This window comes from Amborella trichopoda, chromosome 1, assembly GCF_054954075.1.
Source record: "Amborella trichopoda isolate Santa Cruz 75 chromosome 1, AtrichopodaSantaCruz75HAP2 v2.0, whole genome shotgun sequence".
Lineage (NCBI taxonomy): Eukaryota > Viridiplantae > Streptophyta > Magnoliopsida > Amborellales > Amborellaceae > Amborella > Amborella trichopoda.
This window is the reverse complement of record NC_142336.1, coordinates 5,805,792-5,828,681: the sequence shown is the minus strand read 5'-3', so window position 1 is coordinate 5,828,681 and position 22,890 is coordinate 5,805,792. Positions and strand designations below refer to the sequence as shown.

At 33.7% G+C, this 22,890-nt stretch overlaps 1 protein-coding gene across 6 annotated transcripts; it reads right to left on the bottom strand.

Moving 5' to 3' along the window:
• Positions 1-146: 146 nt before the first annotated feature.
• On the bottom strand, positions 147-18,641 carry LOC18426144 (protein ZINC INDUCED FACILITATOR-LIKE 1). 6 transcript variants are annotated; one of them, XM_088858870.1, is made up of 19 exons: positions 18,572-18,641; positions 16,366-16,436; positions 14,054-14,209; positions 13,806-13,846; positions 9,775-9,835; positions 9,478-9,580; positions 9,216-9,318; positions 8,935-8,988; positions 8,779-8,841; positions 8,411-8,460; positions 8,196-8,271; positions 7,073-7,267; positions 5,298-5,385; positions 4,461-4,546; positions 4,214-4,321; positions 3,397-3,441; positions 3,153-3,241; positions 2,894-2,937; positions 147-470 (listed from the first exon to the last, which is right to left on the bottom strand). In XM_088858870.1, the coding sequence occupies exons 3-19, from the start codon at positions 14,196-14,198 to the stop codon at positions 451-453; spliced, it is 1,371 nt and encodes a 456-aa protein (XP_088714996.1). In that variant the 5' UTR covers positions 14,199-14,209; positions 16,366-16,436; positions 18,572-18,641; the 3' UTR covers positions 147-450. The 6 variants fall into 6 exon arrangements, with proteins under 6 accessions (XP_088714996.1, XP_088714982.1, XP_011620398.1 ...); XM_011622095.3 differs by lacking the exon at positions 147-470 and adding an exon at positions 1,656-1,959; XM_088858856.1 differs by lacking the exon at positions 16,366-16,436 and having other exon boundaries at positions 17,687-18,641.
• Positions 18,642-22,890: the final 4,249 nt, after the last annotated feature.

Below are 22,890 nucleotides of genomic sequence, written 5' to 3'. Positions count from 1 at the left end.
CTTTAAACTTACATTTCCTATTTTTTTGATATTTTTTATTACGTTTTTACATTTTTTTGCTGCTAAAGTACTCGGCGCTAATCGGGTCGAGTTACTGGGAGTCAACCCGAGTAATCAGCTCGGGCCTGGACCACTTTCCAACACTGTTCTCGACCACCAGCAACAACAATTGAATCAGGCCAACATTCCAACACTGTTCTCGACCACCAGCAACAATAATTGAATCAGGCCAACAGATGTTTCACCCTCCCAATCCTCACTGCTTCCTAGCGCTAGAGCATGGAAAATGCAAAGATGTTAAGCTGTCTAGGTCATCCCAGTCTTCATGTCAAAAGCCACCTCCTCATGGTCCCAACCCTCAAGAACATACCGAAGAGGAACAAAGCCACATTTGTGCATTGTTTCCACGGTAGACTGTGACGAGATGTTCTGGTGTGTCAGTCGACGATATCAAAATAATGCTCCCCAACCTGCAATAATGTCAAAGCTCAATCTCAAATAGAAGACCAGTGAACATTACCGAGTCCCTTAACTAACAATTACAACCACAAAGGCAAATGTCCTACAAACACAAATGTCCTACAAACCAATTACAACCACTAAGGCAAATGTCCTACAAACACAAATGTCCTACAAACCTTGCACATCATCATTATAGGCTTTTTCCAACTATTGGGGTTAACTACACAAATCCTGATCGGTCTGCTGTATCAAAGACGAAGCTATAACTCACCATATCTTTTCTCACTACTTTCAAATATGTCCTTTTGGGCCTACGTTTACTTTTTTTTAACATTCTACTTAAACCATCTAGCACCAAATAACAGGTATCATACCAGGTCTACAGTACACATGACCAACCCACCTAACTCTACTAAGTTCTCTTAAATGTATTCATTTCGAATTGTATCACTTAACGTCTTGCCACTCATCTATCTCAACATCTTTATCTCGACTACACTCGTCCTATGGGTATGTTGTTTTTTGACCACCCAACATTTAGCCCTATAAAGCAAAACTAATCTCACAACTATCCTAGAGTATGCGACGGTCATCGAAAATTCCGATTGCACATCTCTACCTCATCCACCCGACTCTAATTTTATGTGCGACATTTTCTTCAATCTCACAATTTTCCTGAATTATCGACTCAAGATATAAAAAATACTGATCTTGTTGATATTTCTTGACCGTCGTATCTTAACTATTTTCTCGTCTCTACTACTATTACTGGGAGATACCACCGAACCATAGGGGGAGAGCAATTCAGACAATTCATAACTATTAAGTAATTCACGGATTGAGTCCTTGAGCTCCTCCATTGCCATAAGCTCATTCCCCTTCCAGAAAACATATCCTCCATTGCCATAAGTTCATTCCCCTGTCAGAAAACATATCGCTGTGTACATGGGGCCAGTAACATCTCAATAAAAGGTTTTACAATTTGATAAGCTGCAGATAAAGTTCATCAATATGATGGGGACTATTCCAGTAATAAGAAGACCCATCCTCATTCATCTTGCCTCGTGCATGTGTGTGAGCGTGCGTGTGTGCGAGAGAGAGAGTACTAGGTCATTCTTATTAAGGGAGAATTAACTATCAGTGAAGATCGATTATTAAGAGAGCTACTGAAGAATAATCTAAAGGCAGGCAACTACTGAAATGGCATCATTCATTAGTATGCAACATCTCTGAGTTGGAATACAATCCCTCTAGTTTACACAATACAAAATTACATGCCGCTTATAGGCGAGTTATCGATTGTGCTATAAATTGATAACAAACCAATACTTTATAATAATTATACTAGGCAATGCTTCAATCAACCAACTGTTTTCACATTTTCTCTTTCTATCTCGTCATAGGGCTTAGCGCATGATTTCGGTAGAAAAGGCTCATATGTCAAGATTACTAGCAAAAGCACCAGCAAACACAAAAAAAAGAAAACCATTGAATCCCCTGCATATTCATAAAGAATTGGAAAGGGATTAGTAGGAACAGAACAAATGTCAATAAAAAGGGAGCATGATCAATAAAACAAAATGAGGGTGTTAGAATGATTACAGAGCTAAAACAAACGTGGGAATTCAGCGAGAGCATGCACAATTAAAGGCCTTCCTAAAGATTCCAACCTCTAATGAGATGTTCAAACTGAGATTATGTTTTTCATTATGCTTTGTGCCCTCTGTTATGAGCCTTCTATTTTCCTTTTTGAGTTACCACTTCGGTAGTTCTTTCCAGCAAATTTCCCTCTTCAAATTTTCAGGTTTTCCCGAGCTGTTTTCTTTTTCTAAAAGCAAAAAAAAGTGAAGTGGGAAAACTAACTTGCTAACATGAGATTTGAGCTTGGGCTTGAATGGTTAAAGTGTTCACATCGCAACACAACATCCCACATTCAAATCCTACTGCAGAAACACATCCACCCCCCCCCCCCCCCCCCCCTTCCCCCGCCTCCCACACCAAAAGAAAGAAAATAAAAACACCCTTGCCCATACTAGAGCATAAAAGAAAGAAAGAAAGAAAAAAAGAAAAGAAAAAAAAAGAAGACGAAAACACCCTTGCCCATACTAGAGCTTGACTTGGTTTCCTCATAATAAACCAGAGTCAAATTAAAATTATCATATTCTTTATCATATTCTTTTCTTGAAACTAGTCCATGAATTTTACTATCTCAAATTGCCAATTTACTGAGTAGAATGATCAAACTCGATGTATCTGGAAGTAACCATCATATCTCGCTAGTGCAAGTTTGGGGTGCAAACCATGACCGTAAGGTTTCACAAGAAGAACTCTACACCACTAACCTCACTAAAATGAATGTCATCAACCTCATGAACGATAGTTACTTGACATTACCAAAACCTATGCGCATCAAAGTTGAAGAAATTCATACCTGGGAGGAAGGAAGCATGCTGACGCTTTTGGGCCCAAGAAAATCTGTTAAGATTGGACAATACATGAGAGAATTAGAATTCTATTTCTAATGGCAAATTTGCTAGTTCTTGTTTTTTTGGGTAAGTAATGGCAAATTTGCTAGTTCACACTCATACAATGCATGTTCCATCAACTGCAGTGAGTATTCGTAACTATATGTTCTTTAAATATTTATTAGCAAACTGCGAAAGAGGGGAAATAATTAAAAGTGCACTTACATGGCACCTCCTGCTGCTGGACCAATTGCTTTAAATAGAGACATAGCAGTCAAAGAAATCCCATTCGCTGCACCTCTTTGGCATCGAGGCTGTGAACACAGTATGTTTTTGTCATTGAGAATAGGAGAAAATCATAAATAGCAGTCATAGCGAGGTTTGAATTTGGTAAAACTTTCAAATAATAACTGAACTAGATATGCACAAGGAAGTCAAATAGAATACATGAATAAAGTGAGAAAAATACCACAGAATTGTTTTGCAGAATGGCTATCCCAGTGACAATCGTAAGCTACGAGATAGATGAAGGACAACATTAGCAACAAAAACATAAAGGAAATCTAATAAGCAAAGAATCATTCAAAGACAGGCTTGAAAAACCACAAACCCAACAAGAAAATGATGATTAAAAGTTGCACTATGCCTTCTTTCTCAAACATCATTAAAAACAATATTCAACTAAGAAACTAAAGTGCATCTAATAGATATAGAAATCATGAATGATCTACCCCATTGAGAATATTTTCTTCGAGGGATAACCTTATAGAGGAAGCGAGCAAACCGCTGCTAAATGGTGTTATTCCCCAATTATACACAGCAAACTGCTACTAAATGGTGTTATTCCCCAAGAAATGTATAAAATATTATATAACATATTTTATTATGCCCATTAGTCCTATTTTAGTCATGCCCATTTCATCTTTTGTACCTCATAGACTACCCAACAGACCTGACTTTGTCATATAATAAATCCCCCATATTTCAACTTTCCAATGGCTTTGTTTTCAAGCAATTATGATAGATGTTTGAGGAAAAATATGCCCTTTTTTCACGTGAAACCTAGTTTTCGGGTTTCAAATTGATGTGAGTTGGCGTAGTTTTTTTTTTTTTAATGAAGTACAACACCCATATGGTTCCATTTTGAGTTTTTTTAGCTACCAGACTTTGCATTTTTAAAGAAACCTTTAGTTTCTGGAGATAGGACTACTTTAGTCCCCGGAAGTCAAAACTTGTTAAAACATATTCTTGTTAATTAAAATAAGAACTACGTATCTAGGGCTTACAGAGAGGGCATTCTTCAACAAGGATGCAACATTAATCACAAATTTCAGAGTGAAACCAGTGAGCATTGCGATCAATGGGTAGCACATGAGCAATGGTATGGTAAGAGCCTGCAAAAAAAAGGAAGCTCAAAATTTCAGGGGCAAGAATTTTAAAATAAGCCACAGAGGTCATTACTTAAATTTCATTTTTACACTTCCAACTAAATAAAAAAGAAAAGGAAAACATCCAAAACATGGAAACATATACCGACGCAAGGCGTGCGACATGAATTGGTCCAAAGAGCTTCTCAAGCTTTGGAAATATACAGAGTTGTGAGAACAGTAAGATAAAACCTAACAATATAAAAATAATCAGTCAATTCAGATAACATATACGCAGCATAACAGAAGGTAATTGAGAGAGGTAAGTTTGAGAAGATTTCATTGAGAATTGGTGAAAGCCTACAACAAGTGTGACAGAGACCAAGCACTATAAGAGAGAGAGAAACCTTTTCACAACCAACAAAACAGATGCATATGAAAAATATGGTTAATTGTTAAGTGTGCTTAACTTTCAATGCTCTTCTCTTTATGAAAGGTTAAACTGAAAGATGATAAAACCCCAATATCTGAGGTTGGTCTAAGGTGCTTCTTTTTCTAGTGATGTCTGCTGTGTTTGAAGTGTACTGTCTGTTCTAGATTACTCATTTGAGAGGGTAGATTGATTAATGGAGGACTAACAAATGAATTTTCACCTACACCTTATCCTTTGAAATGAATAAATCATAGAAAATATTATTGCTATACCTCAGATGGTTATTGGAAAATCTCATCACATTCTTTACAAATAAAAGTTCATTGATTAAATAAGACTTGCCGAAATACAATCCAGCAGACATGGAAATTCTAGCAGCTAAAATACCAATGCACATGATGCAGTTATGAAGTGAAGAATAACAAGTTAATATTCAAGAACTCAATAACTGTATTCCCTATGTATGCTTCTTAAGTACTCGTGCAAAAAAGAGACAAAATAAAAAATAAAAATAAGAAAAAGAGGAAGAAGAAGAAAAAACCACTAAGAAAGCACAACATGCACACATACCTGAAATTGCAAGCACCTGACCAACATCCTCTGAGGAAAATCCCAACCCACCAAGGCTTCGAGGGCTGTTAGCCCAAAGAGAAAATATCTACAAATGATATATTGGTTATTGAACCATGAAAAGAAAAGATGTTTACTTTTAATGGCAGTTACTATATAAACACACGATTATAAAATTTCCAAATTAAAAAATAAAAAAGGTCACAGTCATATCAACTGAGACAATTGAATGATGGAACTACTGAAAGTGTCAATATAATTGCAGTTCAGAAGTCCAAAGCCATACATATCAACTATAGTTGCATGTTGGAACGAGGACAGAAATAAAAGTTTGGCCTCAAAAGATTCAAGTTGGTGGAAAGTATTGTGAAAATGTCCATGACTTTGTAAAGCAATGAATGCTAATAATTCTAAGAATCCCATTGCAGCCATCAATTTTGTCTTTTGGGATTTAGCTGAGATACGATCATCGGGATTCATCTTGGTTACCACTATCCTGAACCATCCAGCTACAAATTGGCCAAATGTAAATTCTGCGGTTCTAAATAGAAGATTTACAATAAAATCCACTCTTGTAATCTCTGTCACTTTTCTAAGAGAATTGATGTGAATTAGGATTACATCTCTCTGAGTGGTTCAAGCACCTGCAATTGAAAGAGAAGCACACCTTCCAGTTAAATTAGTACTTCGATCCAAGACCAGAACGGGATAAAACCGTTTCATCTGTTGATCTACACACCTTGCATTGCTTACTGGCTACAAAAGTATTTGAAGTTTGCAAACTATTGTAGGTGCAAGAAGTGAAGTATTAGACTTTTCTATGGACCATACATGCCTAACAATGGAAGGGGAACTTATGTCATTATAACCTTGTCTTATTCAATTTTAGTCCCACGTTATTAGTGGCTCAATTTGTATGTATTGCAGCATTCTTGTCATTGCGCATATTTAGTATATATGGAGAGAAAATAAAAGATACACTTATATGGAGTTCTAAATCAAGGGGAGAAAAAGCCAGTGTCCAAGACAAGAAATATAACACTTTGTCTAACACCACCTCTGAGTGAATGGTGTAAAATTTGAACTTCACGTCAAACATGCCTTTACTCTACCAAAAGTGTTGCTGACAACTCCTTTATAAAACAAGCGAGGATCCAAAGTTATCGTCCTCTAGAGAGATTGAGATGTATTGTTACAGACTTACAGTAGACTCCATGATAGAGCTTATGATGCACTTGAAGAAGGATTCTGATTTACACGATCCAAGCATACACATTATTTCCTTGGCATGGTCATAAAAAGATTCAAGCAAGGGGCATTCAATTCTCAAAGAAAATTCACCTAGCCCTTTTATTTGCAGAATTTTATTTGTGTGCTGCAACGAAATCCATGCCTAGTTCATAATGAAAATCTTCAAACGAAATAACTTTCAGGCTGTCTAGATAGGTGTAAAGATCCAAATACAAAAACAAGACAAAAAGAGAAAGCGGTTTAAGGTTGTCTTTTCTTCCATTTCCAAATTACTAAATAACTGCAGCATCAATCTGCATAAGAAAGAACATTAATTTCACTTCGAAAAAAAAATACATTATGTACTTCATTCACTTCAAAAAAAGAATTACGAGGACACAAATCACTAGATATCAACTTGGTATGCAGTAAATAACAATACAAATGAATCAACCTCACCAAAGAGAAGCTCATGAATCATCTTTGACATGTAAAAATTTCACTAAGAAATAACGAGCAGATGAAATCTTTGTGAGAAGACCAACCTCAGTGTATGATATCTCATGAAGTGAATAAAAACCATATATAATAACAGTGGACATCAGGGACCAATTTTTGAAGAGAGACATTCGAGAAGTTGAAATCCTTTTTTTCTTTGTTTCTGTATCAGAAGCCTCTAGATCATCAGATGTGTCGAATCCTTTCTCTATCTCCTCCAAAGGATGTTTATGTATTGTCTCCTACAACAACAATCCATTAGCTTCAAAATATTAACTAGCCATTTGAAATTTAGTCAAATCTAATATTGGTAATGCTATATATCATATCAAAAGCATCATTTACAGCTACTTGACAAAAGAAAAGAAGAAAAACATCGAGTTGTAAACAGAATAGAAGGATATTAACACTCCAAATAGACCAAGATTTAACCTAAGGCCTAAATGGAGAAAGTAAATCCCAATTCGTTCAGTTCAGAATATAAACCTAACCAACACCCAAATGTTGATAAGACAAGATGTATGAAATAATTGTTTAGTACCTCTTACAATGAGAAACAAGGAAGTAAACTTGGAGAAGGACAATCACAATTCATTTTTCAATCAATCTTATATATTTCGGGTTTCCTGCTCATGTGGCTTAAAGCTCCTCATTGTGATAATAAGAGTGCCAATCAAAATCGAGCAATATTGAGGTTAACAAGCACATAAAAACACATCAAAGTTTGTTTCAAATTCGTCCAAGAGAATTATGTGACCAAATTATTGGTATCCGACAAGTTTCCTTCACCTTGAAGATTTTCGACAAATTCACCATACAGAAACTCATCACTAGGCCTTTGTTAACAAACTCCTGCTCATTACTCTGGTTTGTGATTCATAGACTTCTCAGAGGGCATTTAGGCTTTTTCCTTTTGTCTTAATATTTGGCTCTACCAGAAATTGAATCTTTTGAGAATCTATGAAACAATATCTATTGGCGCAATTTTCCCTAATCTCATAAAGAACATGCATTCCTCTTATTATTTTCAAAATCCAATAAGATTAGTGTAATTAAAGAGAGGATGGGTATAAACGGAACCTGATCAAGAAAAGAGCAACGCTAAAATCACAAAGTGCCAAAATTAACTAAAAGATTTATATCGAAAGAATGAGGGATGAGAAAACATACTGGCAGCCAAAAGGAAGCAATAAACACAACAAATGCAAAGACCGATATGCATAGGCAGGGTAAGAAGTATGGAAACCTGTAAAACAAAAAACATCTAAGAACTCAAAATATATATATGATATGGAATGTGTATGTGTGTGTGTATCAGGAGAGAGAGCGGGAGGGGGGGCATGGGAAGAGAGAGAGAGAGTCCAAAGAAGAGAGAAATTCCATACCTCCCAAATAATGAATCTTTGGAAAATGTATTGGGATATTTCTCTGCAGGCTGATATTTTTTCCGGAAACACAGACGTCAATTAGCAGACACATAGAGATGATGCAAAGAGAACAATTTCAATTCATGACACTAAATTGATGCCACTTACGAACAAAATATTCATTTCAATTTATAAAACCAACATGTTTCTTACTTCAAAAGCAAATTAAACAAGCAGAAACTATCAAAAACTACTAAAATATAATGAGAAGCTAAAAAAAAACTATTTCTAATCACTCAAAGCATGAGAAAGAAGAATTGATTAATCTGTTTCAAAATGTCATAGAGACCAGTAAACATGTGCTGCAAGGGCAGTATTAGAAGTACCTGAGCCAAATATCCTCCTATTGCTGGGCCAATAATTAGACCTATACCCCACGATGTACCCACCTGAAAATAAAAATTTCTGATGAGAATTCACCTCTTCAAGTAATGGTCTACAGAATATAACTAAGGCAAACAATACGAAATCCAGATACATACAACAGACATTGCCAAAGCTTGATGATCTTCTCGGAAAAGTTCTGATGCGTAGGCCTGGATAGAGTTTATTACAATTAAGTCAAAAAAAGCATAAACTCATAGGAGTAACTAGAAAAGTGTATAAGAACTAAGACAAGCATTACATGCAATTTCAAAGAACACATTCGACATAAACTCAATACTAACAGATAAAATTGCTTGAATGGATCAGTGCCAATTAAGGACATTTTAAACAAAATTCTAGGAGTATCATGGAAACCAGATCTTAAACTTTTATATACCTTAATTGTCCCAAGCAACCCATTGAAACATCCGAGAATGAATCTCGTGATAACTGCCATCCAGAAGCTGTTGCTAAGCCCAAAAAGCCCATTGAATAATACTCTGGAACAGGTATTTGTTTCACGGTTAGTTCAAAGCAAAACATACAATCATCAACTCCTTGTTAATGCTGTTTAGCCATCTTTTGATTTCTGAAAGTTAAAATATGTAGCAACAAATGGGGGAAAATATACAGAGCACAAAAGGATCATCTTCACTAACATTGAGCCAACTCCGCATAATATCACAGGTTTTCTTCCATATCGATCAGCCGCCATTCCCCAAAGGTATGAAGTCAAAAATCTTCCAACCATAAATGATGAACCTACAGAGAGAGAATGAATTGATCAGAATCATATGCCAACAATTAATATTGAAACTACTACAGTTTTCGTAAAAACAGAAGACTAGACAAATTATAATAAGATCATCTAGTGGGCTAGACAAACTATAATAAGATCATGTGGTGGACTTTTGTTTCCTTGATCAGGCTCATACGAGTTTTTAGAGAATACGTACCCACAAAACCAGCATAAAATCCGATATCTTCCACTTGTTCTGTGATATGGAAATCTCTTACCTGCACAGATCAGAAACATAAGAGGATAATGGATCAAAATTACCAGTGAACTAATCTTTCAAAGAGAGAATAGCTGTAACTTGCATACTCAAGAAAGTGTCATGGTGGTTTTTGAGTAAAGTTGTATATATTATTACTTATGAAATGCATCTTGTTGTACCTAATTTTTGGTAATTCTTGTGAACCATAAATTTTTAGAAAGAATGGCATTTATGAGCCTTTTGAATAAAATCCATTAAGGAAGCATTCATGAAATAGTATTTGTTATTGTTAAATTTCTGGAATAAAAGTATGCATGTTTGGTCTTTTTTATTTTCACGCACAAACTTAATTTGTTGCTCCACACACATCATTCCCCAGCAGAACATGCATCAGAACAAGACACAGCATATGGCACAAAAACCATGTTTGTCTATGCACACAACCAATAGTTCCCTTAAAACTTTCGTAGTGCCAAACACTGGGCTTTCAGTCCAGTCATCCACGCATGAATAGAATACTTATCATCAAGCATTTCAGATGGGAGTAGGTAGTTAATGAAAATGAAATGAATGCACAGTGTTTGGCACTATGCACTCAGACATAAATATTGACTAAATATGTGGCTAAAACCAACATGGCATCTTAATGTCAAGGTTACCATGCACAATAGCCATTGTTTGCAATATCATTGATGGAGGGCAAAATTATATTTATTTTTAATTTTGATTCAATTTTAAAGGAAGTATATTTTTATTTTAGTTTTAGGATTTTTAGTTTTTTAGGAATTCTAGGATTTTTATTGTTTTTTTATTTATTTCACGAGTACTATCCATAAGTACTATTCACAAAAACTATTCACGAGTGCTGTTCACGAGGTAAATTGTCATTATATAATTTAAGTTAAAGTTAAGATATATAGTTTATTTTAATCATTGTATGGACATGTAATGTCTATGAATATTAAATTATAATATATAAGAGCTATGCGGTGTTAGGTTTGGTGATAGTCAAAATCACCATACCTATGTTTTTATTAGAAGATAAAGAGTATTATGATAAAAAAAAAGGAAAAGAAAAGAGGTTTCTTTGGGAGCAAGAAAGAAGCTCAAGGTGATGTCTACAAAAGAGAATCAAGAAAGACACAATACCATCCTGTTGAGGGTCACCCTTTTGGGGCTATGTATGCGAAGTGATCTCTAAGGTGGAGATGGGTCTCCAAGAAAGCGAGAGACATAGCCTCCGAGAGAGGGAGTATTGCCATGAAGTTTTGGGTTGATATAATTTCCACTTCCAGAGAGATAAAGTTTCTCGGTTTCTCTTGAAGTTATCTTTCCGATAACAGTATTGCAATAGGAAAGAAGATATTGATCAACGGTGTTGCTCGATCTGCTTTAGAAGGGAAGATCGGTGAGGAGGTTTTACAGATGTTTAAAGAGAGGTATATCTCTTGTAACCCAAACTGTAATCTTCGCAGTGATAGTGGATTTCTACTTGTCAAGGTCATGGAAGTAGCCCTACGAAGTGAACCACGTAAATCATGTGTTGTGGTCTGATTTTTATGTTTATTTTATTTCTTGCACTCGATTTATAGTTGTATTTAATAGAAACAAAATTCAAACAAGATAGGAAAGTGTATTCATCTACTTCTCATTTAGCCAATCATGTACACAATCTTGGGTGGGATCCCGGCGTTTGGAATTCTCAATTCTGCAAGCTTTGGGTTCTAGAGAACCCTACATGTGGGGCCTTGAGAGGACAATTCCACATGATTTTTAGTAATTAAAGGAGTTAAAAGCTCAAGCTTTTGGAACCCTAGCTTAGGGTATGGAGAATAAACTCTAGATTTTTTTGAATTATGCTTGTATTTGGCTTTGCTCCTTGCTGTTTTTATTGTTTCGCTCTTGTTTCCCTCAAATTCTCTTGCATCAATCATACAGCTACATCAAGGCGTATGAATTGTACATCTAAAGCATACACTTCCTCCATGAGTAAAAACCTTTTCTCTAAAGCATCTAATACAAAAACTAGGAGCATGGAAGTACATACATATCCATATATGGCTAAACCATGAAACTTTAAAGGGTTATTCTAAGGTACATCACTCTAATAGTGACCTCTAGAATTTCATGTTTCCGAATTATATGACCATATAATACACTTACAAAACGGAAAATTATGTTAGCAACAACTTGTTTAAAAATTTTAAAAGGCATATTTATTTACGATTTTAAATCACCTCCAACATCAAACATGATTAAAAAAGTCGGAATCTTTATTAATTTAAAATTGATTTTGGAAGGATTTCAAAATTTCAAATATGTGCTTAACAATTACATCAACAATTTATAGTCAAAAGTCATTTTTCCAGATACAAGGGTGTCTTACAGTGAAATTTTTTTTTTTGTAGTGCGAAACTCTGATTTCATTGTTAGAGTGTGTAGTTGTGAAAAATTTGTAGTGCGAAAGTCTGATTTCATTGTTAGAGTGTGTAGTCTAAAGCAGTGTTTGCAAAATCGAACCGGAACGGTTAACCGGACATGGGCATGGAAGCGATTTAACTGAGCCTAACCGGTAAACCGGTAGATTCAACCGCTCTAACTGGGCAAGTCTCCGATGTCAAAAAAAGATACAAAACAAATCTACTAAAATAAGCATATAAAGAATGTGATTAAAACAAAACACACTCAAATAAAGTTGAAAATTAATGAAAAAATGGATTTTAACTAGTTGATTTGTGCCTAGGGGTATTTTTAAAATTTTCTGAAAAGATAGGAAAATATAAAAGTGAGTATCAATGACCAAAATATTTTTTAATCTTTACCATAATGTAAAGAACATTAAAATAGTGTTAAAAAAATCGACTTGACAAACACTTTTTTTAAAAGAAAATGATCTTTTTTTTTTTTTAAGAAAATGATAGTTTCTTTTAAAGAAAATGATATTTTCTGATCTTTTTTTTTTAAAAAAAATCTTTTTTATGACAATGATCTTTTTTTTTTTTAAAGAAAATGAAGAAATAATTATGTTATATATAACATAAGCTCTTATTTTTAGTTGCATATAGTTAGTGGGTCTAGTAATAAATGGCATATGGTTAGTGGGTGTCAAGTAATAAAGGACTTCATTCAAAGAGGATTCTAGGCAAGTAAATATTTTTGAACCAACGAAATCTTAAATCTTATTTTTAGTTGCATATGGTTAGTGGGTCCAGTAATAACTGGCATATGGTTAGTGGGTGTCACTAGGCAAGTAAATATTTTTTAACCTTGCATATGGTTAGTGGGTCTAGTAATACTTGGCATATGGTTAGTGGGTGTCACTAGGCAAGTAAATAGGCATAAGGTTAGTGGGTGTCAAGTAATAAAGGACTTCCGATCTAACTGACCGGTTAGAAGTTAGATGGGCCGGTTTTGCAAACATTGGTTACAGTAACCAAATTGTGAAATTGGAAAGCATATAAGAAGAATGTATCTCTAGCTCATAGAATGTCACGATCAACTTTAGTAGTCAAATGTAAAGTCACGTTGCCAAGGGTGTATCACACCTATAAAATTTTCCTCATATCCCAACCATCCAAGTTCACGTGGCGGCTTTTGAGTATTACCACTAGTGATACTGGGGGTGGCAAAAGAGCAGGTCGTGTCCGGATCTGGGTCCGGGTCCGGCCAGACCAAGACCAGAAGTCACCAAACCCGGACCAAGATCCGGCCCGGACCCGAAAATATAATGTGGTTCCAGATCCAAACCCAGACCTGAATAGTATTCGGGGTGCAAGATTTGGACCCGGTCCTAGACCCGACCTGTCGGCTCCAATTTTTGGACCCATACCCAGGCCTGGATCTAGGTCGGGTCTAGACGTCCGGTCCGGGTCCATTGCAACCCCTACCATGGACGAATTATTGTGGTCTCATTTTTTACAGTCCCATTAATAAAGTACACAAATAGGAAAACAAACCCATAAAAAGTTTTCAGAGAGCAACTTACATACCATGAAGTATAGGAATGGGAATAGCAACGATATTGGTAGCGCTGGAAAAGGTGAACCACCACAAACAATTGTAAGAAATCCAAATTTAAATGCTTCTTGTCCAAAAAGAATAATTACCAGACACAGAGACAGAGACAGGGAATAAACCTTCATATGAAGAGAGAGAAAGAGCAATGGAGTGGTATTAGCAATTCAAAATTAACAGAGAGAGGAGAACCCTTCATGAAGAGAGACAGAGAGAGACTTACAGCTACAAAGAATAACTGCCCAAATGGAAAACACATTTAGGAAAGGGGTTCCTCTTTCAGCTTCCTTAATCCTGTTCACTCTACATCCCGGGCAGTTCTCATGGTGAACCTTCGTATTCAACAGAGCTTCCCCGTAGTCCCCCATTTTATCTAGACCTTCATGCCAATACAATGGAAAATCAGATAATAAAAAAAAAAAGTACAATAAAAAATTTAAAATTCCCAGAAAAAAAAGAAAAATTCAGGAAAAAAGATTTAGAAAAAAAAAACGAAGGGTTTCCAAACAAATTCAATTTAGGATTATATATAGCATACGGCAGCTGTGTACAGTTCACCGTAAACAAGCGCATCCACCATCCGCGACAAATGGGGCGTGCAGAGCTTAGAGGCTCTTCCGCTTAACACCTGTCATCGAGAATGAGAGTAAATCTCCACCGTCCGTTCCTGTGAACAGACGGTGGTGTTCATGCAGCGCACTGTACACCAGACGTGAACTGTACACTAGCACTAAATTTAAATCCTGGCTAATAGCTTCTGGACTTGGGATTTTAGCACACCAGGAAAAGGGGTAAAAATCATTTTCTCACCTGAAAAAAATTATAAAAAATACAGAGTATCTTAATACTTTGATCACTTCACCATGGAAACACACGCTAAAGCTTGAAGCTCTATTTATAGCAACAATAAAAAATAAAACATAAAAACATAAAAAAAAATAAAAGAAGCTCTAGGCTCTCTTTTGAAAGCATACGAAATCCAGAAGTTACTGAAACCTTTTGTACCAGAAAACAAAATTCACTCTCTGTTCTTTACACGCGTCGACTTTTTTTTCTCGAAAATGCATAAAGCTGCCGGCTTCACCATTAGATGTGAAATTGGGACTATCTACCTTTTACAGTCGTCACAATTGATCTTTGAAATCAATTGGGACAATCTATCTTTCACAGTCGTCACAATTGATCTTTGGAATTGTGTGACGGCATTTATTCCAAAATTCATTAGAAATTTTTTTGAATTTTGTGACAAATCAAAGCTACTAAATTTTACCTCCCACAGTTGTATTTGTGATCTCTGTGTAGCAAAAGAATGATCTCATTGTATACACTAACAAATATAAAATAAGTGGTAATATATAAAGAAAAATGATTTAATAAGGCTGCGACCCAATCAAAATAAGTATCGCCACACCTTATAATTTATCAAAATTACAATTCAAGCATTAGAAAACCTTTAAATGGATCATTTCGACTTGAATATTATGGTTGTAAAAAAAATTAAGATTTCGAGCACTAAAAATAATATATATTTTAACAAATTATCAAGGCTCCTCATTTTGCGTTAAAAATAAGAATGGAAATATCCATAAGATTGTACCATTTTTTGAGTTTCAAAATTTAATTTTGGTGTTGAAAATTGATTTTAGAGCCATCGAGATTCCATTGCCGATTGCTTTCTGGACAAAAATTTGAGGTGATAGTTTGATAAGGGTGCAGCCTATTAAAATAAGTAAAGTATTGCCTTATAACTCATCAAAAATTGCAATTTAAGTGTAGAAAAACCTTTGAATCGATAATATTATGATTGTGGAAAAAAATTAAGATTTTAAGTTTTAATAATAATGTATACAACAAATCATCTAGACTAAAATAATGTTCACTATTTTTTAATTTCAATTTTTTTTTTGTTAGTGTGAAAAAATGATTTTAAAGATATCATGAAAAGTTTTTATGCCCAAAGTGCTTTTTAGACAGGACATGAGGTGAGGCTTTATTACGTTTTCATTAAAAAAAAGAAAAAAAACACACGAGGTGAGGTTTTATGTTGTTGGAAAAGGTTTATATAGAGCATATACTTTAAACAATCAAATTAAAGCCCACCTTAAAAATTTCATTAGAATAGGTTGTTTTAATGATCAAATATCTTTAAATTGATCATCTCGACATCAAGATGCATGGACATGAGAAAAAAAATGGATTTCAAATTTTGAAAATAATATATCTTGTAATGCATTTTTACACCATCAATTTTTAAGATTTTCAATTTTTCATAGATCTGTTTAATCTATACTATTTTTGAAGCTTTACATGTTATAATTAAAGATAAAAATAGATTTTAAGGCGTTCATAAAGATTTTTTATATTGAAACCACATTTCTCGATACTCTTTAAAGATGTGTTTTACTATGATTGTTTAAAGATGTGTTTTACTTTGATTGTTTAGAGCCTCAGCCTTATACATACGGCACCCTAGTTTGTTTTCATAAAGCCTGGGCCATGTAAAAACTTCATACCAAATCCAGAAGCTACCGATACCTTTTGTAACCGACCCACTGAAAAAGAAATCAGATTATCACTCTGTTCTTTACACGCATCTAGCTTTTTCTCTGAAAATGCAGACAAGTTGCAGGTTTAATCTTTATAAAAATATAAAATAAGCAGATACATGATATAATAAATAGGAACCAGAAAATGAGGAATTAAGACCATGTGCTCTCCTTCAAAACGATCAAGAAAAGGCTGAAATACTTTATAGCTTTTGACTTTTACGCATACATCATTGTTTAATAAAATAAATAAAAAAGTAAACATTGGAAACAAAACAGATTTGAGATCACGTGAAGATTCTTGACGTTTTACAGGTAAATAGTAAGATCTAGAAGAATTAACAGGGAGCCTGTAAAAATATCTTATAAAAATGTTTTTTGTTTAAAAAAAAGCATCGATTGAGAAATTAACTAGCATAAAAAACCAGGTAAGGGCCGGGTCCGAGGAACCGGCAAACAGGCAGGCCAGTTCAATTGGCCTACCCAGGCAAGTCACATACCATCTAAAAAGTGTTAAAGAATAAAAGATAAATACAAAAAATCCAAAAAAATATAAAAAATATATTTAAAGCTTGATTATAAAGTGCACATCCAAATGAAGTTGAAAATTAGTGAAAAAATAGATTTAAAAATACTCAGTTATGTCTAGTGATATTTTTTAATTTTTTTTAAAAAATAAAAAAATATAAAAATAAATATTCATGGCTTCAATACTTTCCAATTTTGCCAAAAAACATAAACAATATTTAAAAACACATTACAAATAAATCACTTATTTTTTTGGGAATTTTATTGGCCAATTCCAAGTTCGACGGGCAGAGTTTTGCTAACAAATAAATATGAAACCAAATTTGGACAAGTGTCATAAAAAATAAAGGGAAGATGGAATAATGTATCAGTATTTTCAGGGTTTTGCAGCAATCAGGTAACAGCATTTGAGCTTCTACCGTATAAATATGTATGGCATATATATATATATATATATATAAAATAGGAAAAAAAAAAAAAAAAAAGCCTGAATCAGGAAGGATATTTGAGATTTATAAAAAAAAAAAGTTTTATTTGGGCTTCTACGGTATAAATTTGTGATTTATAAAATGAATATATGGATTCATATGTCGAGATGTAATACTCTCTATTAAATGCTAATAAAGATAATGTAAGGTTTTAACTAGCATTTATTCATAAGAAATGGAACCCATGGCATGCCTTTTTACAAAAAAATAGACATACATAGAATAGAAAATCAGGAAAAAAATTAAAAAAAAGGAAAGAACGGTTTTGCAAGATATGAAGCAACACGAATATGCCTGAAAATCGCCCAACTTCATTGAACTGCGTTTCCAGCACCGGAACTGAGTTTTCCGACAAAAATTGAGGTGCCGATTTATGAAATTGCGGCACTGGAAAATACTTTTGCTTCACCGATATTACCAATATCTGAATCGGAAAATGGAGTCTATGCATTCTCCGGCGATGAACCAACACGAAAAAGCCTGAAAATCGTCCGACTTTACTGAGCTGCGTTTCCGGCACCGGAGCAGAATTTTCAGGCGAAATTTGAGGTGCCAATTTATAAAATGGCAGCGCTGGAAAATACTTTTGCTTCACCGACATTACCAAAATCAGATTCTGAAAATGGAGTCTATGCATTCTCCGGCGAGATTTTAGGTGTATTACAGTATTATGGAAGCAGTAAAGTAAGAAAATAAAAAGATTCGGCGTATAAACCCTAAGGCTTAAGGCCTTACTCCATTGATGAAAATCGAAAGCTTCGCAGGAGAAGAACAACTGGTTAATGGTGCTGATCTCAAGCTCAACCGTATAAACAAACTTAAAAAGACATCGCCATGGAAAATATTCAGAAGAAGCTCTGAAAAGTGAGAAACCAGGTGAAATACTGAAATCAAGCAGCACGAAGAAAAACTCCATGAAAATCAACCATCAGAGACACAACTCGATGAAAACTCACTTTAAGATAAGAAGAAACAAAAGAAAACTAGCAAAAAATCGAAAAAAAAAACTCAGCGTATTTCTCTTAAAAACAAATTTTAACCCCAAAACAAAATCTGAAAAACAGAACATGAATTCTTTTTCTGTCAAAACCAGGGAAAAAAGAGAGTGGAAAGCAGTTCATGGATCAAAATTTACAGCATAATGAGAGAGATTAGAGCTTTGAGTTCGTGTATACGTACGGAACCGTCTATTGGACCCGATAAAGTTGCAGAGCAGTGAGACTCGAGTCGGTCCGATAAGGGAGGAGACGGAAATGAATTCGCCATGCTTCTGCTTATATAGACCCGCAGGAGCACGCGGTTTGCTCTCAAGGTTAAAGTTAAAAAAAAAAAGAAAAAAAAGAAAAAAAAGAAGAAGCACGTGGTTCGTGCCCACACCATAATATAAGAGGCCGTTGAGTTGATTGGATCTTTTCATGTCCAAACAAAGGCAGCAAAACCTTAACCGAAATATTTTTGCAAAAATGAAGGGTGCCTATGGACCCTATCCATCCTGTACCCAAAAGCAGTTTTTTCTTTTTATGACAAAAAAATCTTGGTCATTATCATCATAATTTTATCTCAATTATTTGAGATTGGTTACTCGAATCCTATTATGTCATTTAGCTCTATCGAGGGCCGTAAATTCAATAAGAACATAAGTCATCATGTCTTTTATCGTTATTTCTATCACTGTCTTTTTTAGCATTTTACTTGCCTTTTTAGAGTCTTTCATTTGAACCAAATGGCACCTCCTCATTTGTACTGTATTATGTATATAGTACAATAACCCATGATTTTGGACCTCTTTTCTCTATGATAAAAAAAAAAGCATGTCTTATACAACGTATGTGACATATATTGTCACTCACTTTGATATAAACTAAGAGTGAATCCAGTACACATTGTATTATCATTATTTATAATGAAGCCCATCCGGCATAATGTGTACCACACTAAGTTAAATAGGAACAAAAAACCGGTCCATACACACTAAGCGATTAAACATAGAATTTATAAACATTAGTTCATGTCAATTTGGATTGGAACGAGATAAGACAAGGCATGCTTGGATAGTTTACAACGAAGCAGTCCGGTTTCCACTACATATCGAGAGCCGGCTGACTCATTGGTAGAATTGGCCGGCTATCCTGAACCGGTTTGATGGAAGGAATTTTTGTACTTTTTTTGTATTTGCGGTTTTTAAATACGTTTTGAATGGAGGAATTTTTATATACCAATGTTTTAAAAATCGTTGGCCCAATCGGGATCGGGTATTGATCAGACCATCCTGGATCCACTTAAAAAAGGGGATCCAAGCACTTTTCTACACTGAGTTGTTGTGATGACATCATGATTTGGAGTAAATCGCCATGATGGCATCAAAATTCGGAGTTAATCGTTATGATGACATCATTTGTTTGGATAGTATCCGATCAAATGATGTCATCATAGTGATTCACTCTGAATTCTAGTGAGGTGTCTAAACAAAAATTCAGATAAATATTTGGGTCACAAAGTGACTATTTTGATATCTTTATTTTTTATTTTTTAGCATAATTTATATATATATATATATATATATATATTAATGTCATAACATTAAAATTATAAGGAGCTTTATTTTATTTTTAATCATATGATATGGAAGTGTTTTCTAATAATTTTTTGAATCATGTTTATTACAAAATTATAATTAACAATTATACATTGATTACCAAATTTTGTATTTTATTTATTATTTTATTTGTATTATAAATTATATAATATATTTTTTTATAATAAATTTTAGATTTATCTTTATTTGTTTAGCAAAATATAAACCTACAATTAGAATTTCAGTATATAATAATATAGTTAGTTAGGTTGTGATTATTTTGGATGAGTAAAGTCAATTAATAAATAACTGGTACTTTGATGTGATACTAATTTCATTTTATATGAAAAATTATTTTTTTAATCTTATAATATGGAAGTCTTTTCTAATATTTTTAAATTATTTTGATACAATATTATAATATTGTATTATAATTAATAATTATAGAGACATCCAGACAGAAAAACAATGTCTTATTATTCACCTAGTTTTACAAAGTAATGAAAGTACATAATGCATCACTCCTAATTTATTTTAGAAATTAAAAGAATACTATTTTTAGATATTTATAGTGATTTTTTTTAAAAAAATTGAGACAAAAATTGCCAATTCGAGCGATTTTTCGATCCAATCTACCGATTTTCCGATCCAACATGGGTATCGGTGACCGATTTGAGATGCCCATACGATTTTTTAAATCTTGTTGTATAGACGGCCTAGAATTTTGTTTTAAAAAGATAGAACTTTTTTTTAGAAAGATAGGCGGGAGCCCACCCTATATTGTATTTTATATTTTAAGGGACAATTTCTTCCGCTTTACTAGATAAAAAAACATTGGGACAAATTTTGAGAGGGATTATGTTAAGTCTTTATTTGCTAATAAATTATTTGTTAGCATCTTGTAAAGTTGTTAATTGGAAAAACTTTGGGATATTTTTTTTTGAAAATTAAGATTTTGACAAATAACTCACTTTATGATATTAAGTCTTTATTTGACAAAATTTTTCATAAAAATTTACTAAATGCCTAACATAATACTTGTTAGTGCAATACGTTATATTTTAAATATTTATTTGACCATAAAATGAATGTAATAAATAACAAACAATCAGTTATGAGACAAGTTCTTAATATTATGTATTTTCAGTAAAATAATTAAAATTATAATGCAGTATCAATATTTAAACAGAGTTTTTAAACACAGTTTCAAATTGGCAAAGGGAAAAAAAAAAAGAGCCATTTTAGCACAATGTGAGTCGGACCGATTTCAATGGGTTCTAGAATCAATCCGCAATAATGTGTGTTGGATAGGCACCGACACGGATCAAAAGCCAATTTGACGCATACTGTAGCGCAAGAAGCCGGATTAGATACAAATCAAAAGCCAATCCGATTCATATTGTATCACAAGAAGCCGATCTGGCATAAGAGTTTTTAAACATTTTTTGATGGAAAAAGTTTATATAAGGATGCAACCTTATAATGTAAAACTATGGATGCACATCAAAAATCCATCGGAAAAGGTAATTTTAATGTTGAAAATCCCTTTGATTGGTCATCTCGACATCGAGATGTATGATCATGAAAAATAAAAAGATTTTAAGTCTCATAAATAATGCATTTTACAACATATTATCTATACCGTACATTTTCAAGATTTTCATATGTTTATAGATATATTTGATTTTAACCATTTTTTAAATTTAAAATTTTATAATTAGATATAAAAATAGATTTTGAGATAATCCTAAAAACATTTTACATCAAAATTATATACCATGATAAAATTTGAAGGTGCACATTACCTCTGTAGCGAGGGATGCATCCGTATGCCAACTGCACCCTTCTTGATAGGGAAAGAGAATTTTGGATTGGACCTTAACAGTAGATAAGACAATAATGGGTGGATGGATGGTCCACAGAGAACGTGGGCCGAGGTGCACAAATCTTTGGGTCGTACTGTGCAGAAACAGAAAGAGAGCAAGACAGCAGTAAGTACGAAGGCAGACTCTAGGGTCTACCATCCAAATATGTGAAATTTATTTTGCTGATAAATAAGGATAATTTTAGGGGTTGCTTTTGAATTTCTCTGTTATATTTTCATGAAATTCCTGCCATTTAAAACTCCGGTTTTTTTTGGCACATATGCCATGCTCGTTGCTGAGCACTATGCATCTACTCCCTCGGTGAAAGAACTGCTTAGGCAGATTTTTTTAGGGTGTATAGAGCCGAGGCTCTAAACAATCAAATTAGAGCCCACCTTCAAATAGTATTGATAAATGTAGTTTTAATATTGGAAATTTTTGTAATAGCCTTTAAATATATTTTCATAATTAATTATAAAATTTTCAATTTCGAAAATAGTGTAGATCGAGCATGTCTATGAAAATCTTGAAAATTGACAGCCAAAAAATGCATTACAAGATGCACTATTTCCAAAACTTGAAATCTATTTTTTTCTCATGTCCATGGATTTTGATGTCGAGATGATCAATTTAATGATATTTGGGCATCAAAACAACCTCTTCGAGTGAAATTTTTGAAAAAAACTCTAATTTGATTGTCTAAAGACTAGTCTCTGTATAAACTTTTATCTTTTTTTTACTAAGAAAAGGTTATATAGAGCCTAAGCTCTAAACAATTAAATTAGAGCCTATCTCAAAACTTTCATTAAAAGAGGTTGTTTTGATGCTCAAATAGCATCAAATTGATAATCTCAACATCAAAATGCATGCACATGAGAAAAAAATGGCTTTCAAGTTTTAGAAATAGTGCATCTTGTAATGTATTTTTGGACCATCAATTTTCAAGATTTTAATAGATCTGCTCGATCTATATTATTTTTGAAGCTTTAAATTTTATAACTAAAGATGAACATATAATTTAAGGCTATCACAAAGATTCTAGTATTGAAACCATATTT

What these genes read in the sequence shown, in the direction of transcription:
- LOC18426144 (XM_088858850.1), bottom strand. Translation starts at nt 18,308, where the DNA reads ATGGAGTTTTTCTTCGTGCTGCTTGATTTCAGTATTTCACCTGGTTTC. An exon ending in AAAGATTCATTATTTGGGAG is followed by an intron (nt 8,272 to 8,410) that starts GTATGGAATTTC and finishes TTTGTTTTACAG; the next exon opens with GTTTCCATACTTCTTACCCT. An exon ending in TTCTGCAAAACAATTCTGTG is followed by an intron (nt 3,242 to 3,396) that starts GTATTTTTCTCA and finishes CTGTGTTCACAG; the next exon opens with CCTCGATGCCAAAGAGGTGC.